This window comes from Populus euphratica, unplaced genomic scaffold (assembly GCF_000495115.2).
Source record: "Populus euphratica unplaced genomic scaffold, PopEup_1.0 scaffold708.1, whole genome shotgun sequence".
NCBI lineage: Eukaryota > Viridiplantae > Streptophyta > Magnoliopsida > Malpighiales > Salicaceae > Populus > Populus euphratica.
In genome coordinates, this window is record NW_011500378.1 from 1 (window position 1) to 2,548 (window position 2,548).

Sequence of the window (2,548 nt, forward strand, 5' to 3'; positions counted from 1 at the left end):
GCTGAAATCAACACAACATACATGGAATCCAAGCTACAAGATGCAATAAAAACATGCTGCAAGAAGGAGCATGCTCTTTTATCTTCACTAGTTTACTTGAACAATCAGTAAACAGAATTTGGGTCATCCAAACAATGCACAAGGAACAAGCCCAAATTCCCATCATCAACCACCCAAAACCCGCAAATCAAACAAGTAATCCTCCTGTGGAAATTCCATCAGAATCACAAACCCCCCAACTTCCAAAACCTAGTTCAAGTCAAACTCGTACTTCTAAAGCAAGTCAGTCTATGAGTATTTCTCCCTAGCTTCCCCTAATTTCTCATTTACTAATCATTCCATCCAATTTATCATCCACACTGTACAAACCATGCAAAAAACACTACCTATATATACACACACCAAGAACAGCCAACCACTCATTCTAATCAGTACCAGTAATTACCTCTAAGAATAGTAAAAAAGATCAAAATCCACCACCTCTTTGAGGGCTTGAAGATGAAGCAGCAGCAGACTCTTGCCTTGGTTCTCTCAAGTACCCAAGTAGCCTCTCAGCCTGCACCAACACCACCCCCACCATCAATACCACTCCAACCAACACATTAATAACTCAAACTAATTACTACTGGGATCAAAATTAACTTTGAAAGCTGTAAAAACTAGCACTGAAACCATCAGAATCAACAAAAATTTACCTTGTTCTTGGCGGGAATGCTCCCATTCTGCGAAAGCGCAACAAGAGGAGGAATTGCACCTTCTCTGACAAGTAAGCCGCGATTTCTAACACTATCATTACATAATTGCAACAAAGTGACAACAGCAAACTCTTTCCCTTTCACAGAACCATCTTCAATAGCCTCAACAAGTGCAGCAATCCCACCTTCTTCAACGATTGTTTCTCTCCCTTCTTCAATCGCAGCCAAACTACTCAACACCACCATTGCCTTCTCCGCCATCATCCCTGCCCCTGCCTCCACCACCATCCCCACCAACGGCTTAACTGCCCCAGCAGCCACAGCCCTCTCTTTATTCTGCTTTATCGAACAAATCTTATACAATGTGGTCAATGCATCCTTCTTGCCCCTGTTTGAACCATTAATCAAAAGCGATACCAATGGCGGTATCGCCCCACAAGCTCCAATCGAGTTTTTGTTCTCTTCAATCAAAGCCAGACTAAGTAACGCACACGCCGCGTTTTGCTTAGCATTTTCAGTCCCAGTTTTAAGCACATAAACAAAAGACTTGATCGCACCCGAATTCGTAATCCTCTTCTTGTTCTCCTCGTACAATGACAAGTTCAACAAGGCCGTCACCGCATGTTCTTGCGCCCACGGATCAGTTTGTTTAAGCAACGGGATTAAAGCAGAAATCGCCCCCGATTCACCAATCAACGCCCTGTTATCCGCTCTATTCTTTGCCAAAAACCTCAACTTTTCCGCGGCAGATCTTTTAACAGTAATCGACGGAGACTGTAACCCGTCAACACAGATGTTCACCGTCGGCTGAAGATCCTCCGGAGAAATACTTTCAATGATTTCCGTGGAAAAAGATTCCCTTTGTAAGAACCCATGACAAGGCTCAGCTACAATTTCCATTGATGGGTTCTTCTCCTCACACCCTTCCACTTCACCATCATGCATTGGAGCCGATGGCAAGCATGCAAGACGTTGTAGTTCTCCAGAAATATCTGAGCTGCAGGCAGAAAAATCAGAAAAAGCTTCTGCAATATCAAGAAACTCCTCTTCCGAGGAAGACGACGTCGACAACAACTTTTTCTTAAAACTGCCATGATTGCCATTGCTGTTTTGATTTAAGGTTTTCGCGAGCTCGCCGAGTCGCATGTCAATGACAGACTCAGTTAAGTTTTCAGAATCAAAGGGAGTTGAAGCAGCTGAGTTGTTCGGAAGCGAAGCGAAGGAGCTGGAGCTTGTCTGAAAGAAAGTAGAGCGGATGGTCCGCATGGACCGCATGGACCGGCCGACGTGTCGGTGGATTTTGATAGGGGAAGGAGAGGCTGAGGTTAAAGGGAAGCGATTTGGAGTGGAGTATTGAGAGTGGGAATCTTGAATGGAAACCATAGTTGGGAAAAGGAGTTTTTCCTTTTCCTTTTCCTTTTGAGTTATTTGAATTCCTCCTCGAATGGAATTAAATTACCATGGAACTGGATGTTTGGAGTTTCAAGAAAGTTTCATGGTGGGGCGGGAGAGAGAGAGAGAGAGAGATGAAGGGGAGTGGCTTTTGCTTTATCCAGGGGATGATGATAAAGTTGCATGGGGGATGGTACGCGCTTTGAGCGCTTACACAACCTTTGTGGCATAGCTTAGAGGGCATTGTTAGATTACTCGGTTTAAACTCATACATCATCGGGTCAATTCGAGTTCTTAACTTTCGAAGTAGCGTAGAATGGCTTTTACTTGATGAAATTTCTTCATTTTTGCAGCAGAGTTGTCAGCCAAGATAAAGGCACTGATCGAGTTTAAATTGATGGATGATATCTTCAAGTAATCAATCCGATCGATTCGAGTGAATTATTTTTATTAATTTTTTT

General features: G+C 43.3%; 1 protein-coding gene across 1 annotated transcript; it reads right to left on the reverse strand.

The window, feature by feature from the left end:
- Positions 1–41: 41 nt before the first annotated feature.
- LOC105114196 (U-box domain-containing protein 4-like) lies at positions 42–2,332 on the reverse strand. Its single transcript, XM_011010670.1, has 2 exons — positions 696–2,332; positions 42–556 (listed from the first exon to the last, which is right to left on the reverse strand). Exons 1-2 carry the CDS (start codon positions 2,076–2,078, stop codon positions 467–469), a joined length of 1,473 nt encoding a protein of 490 aa, XP_011008972.1. The 5' UTR covers positions 2,079–2,332; the 3' UTR covers positions 42–466.
- Between the last annotated feature and the right edge of the window lie 216 nt (positions 2,333–2,548).

Coding starts and splice junctions, on each gene's coding strand:
- LOC105114196 (XM_011010670.1), bottom strand. CDS start 2,078: ATGGTTTCCATTCAAGATTCCCACTCTCAATACTCCACTCCAAATCGC. Junction 557..695: donor GCATTCCCGCCAAGAACAAG/GTAAATTTTTGT, acceptor GTGTTGGTGCAG/GCTGAGAGGCTACTTGGGTA.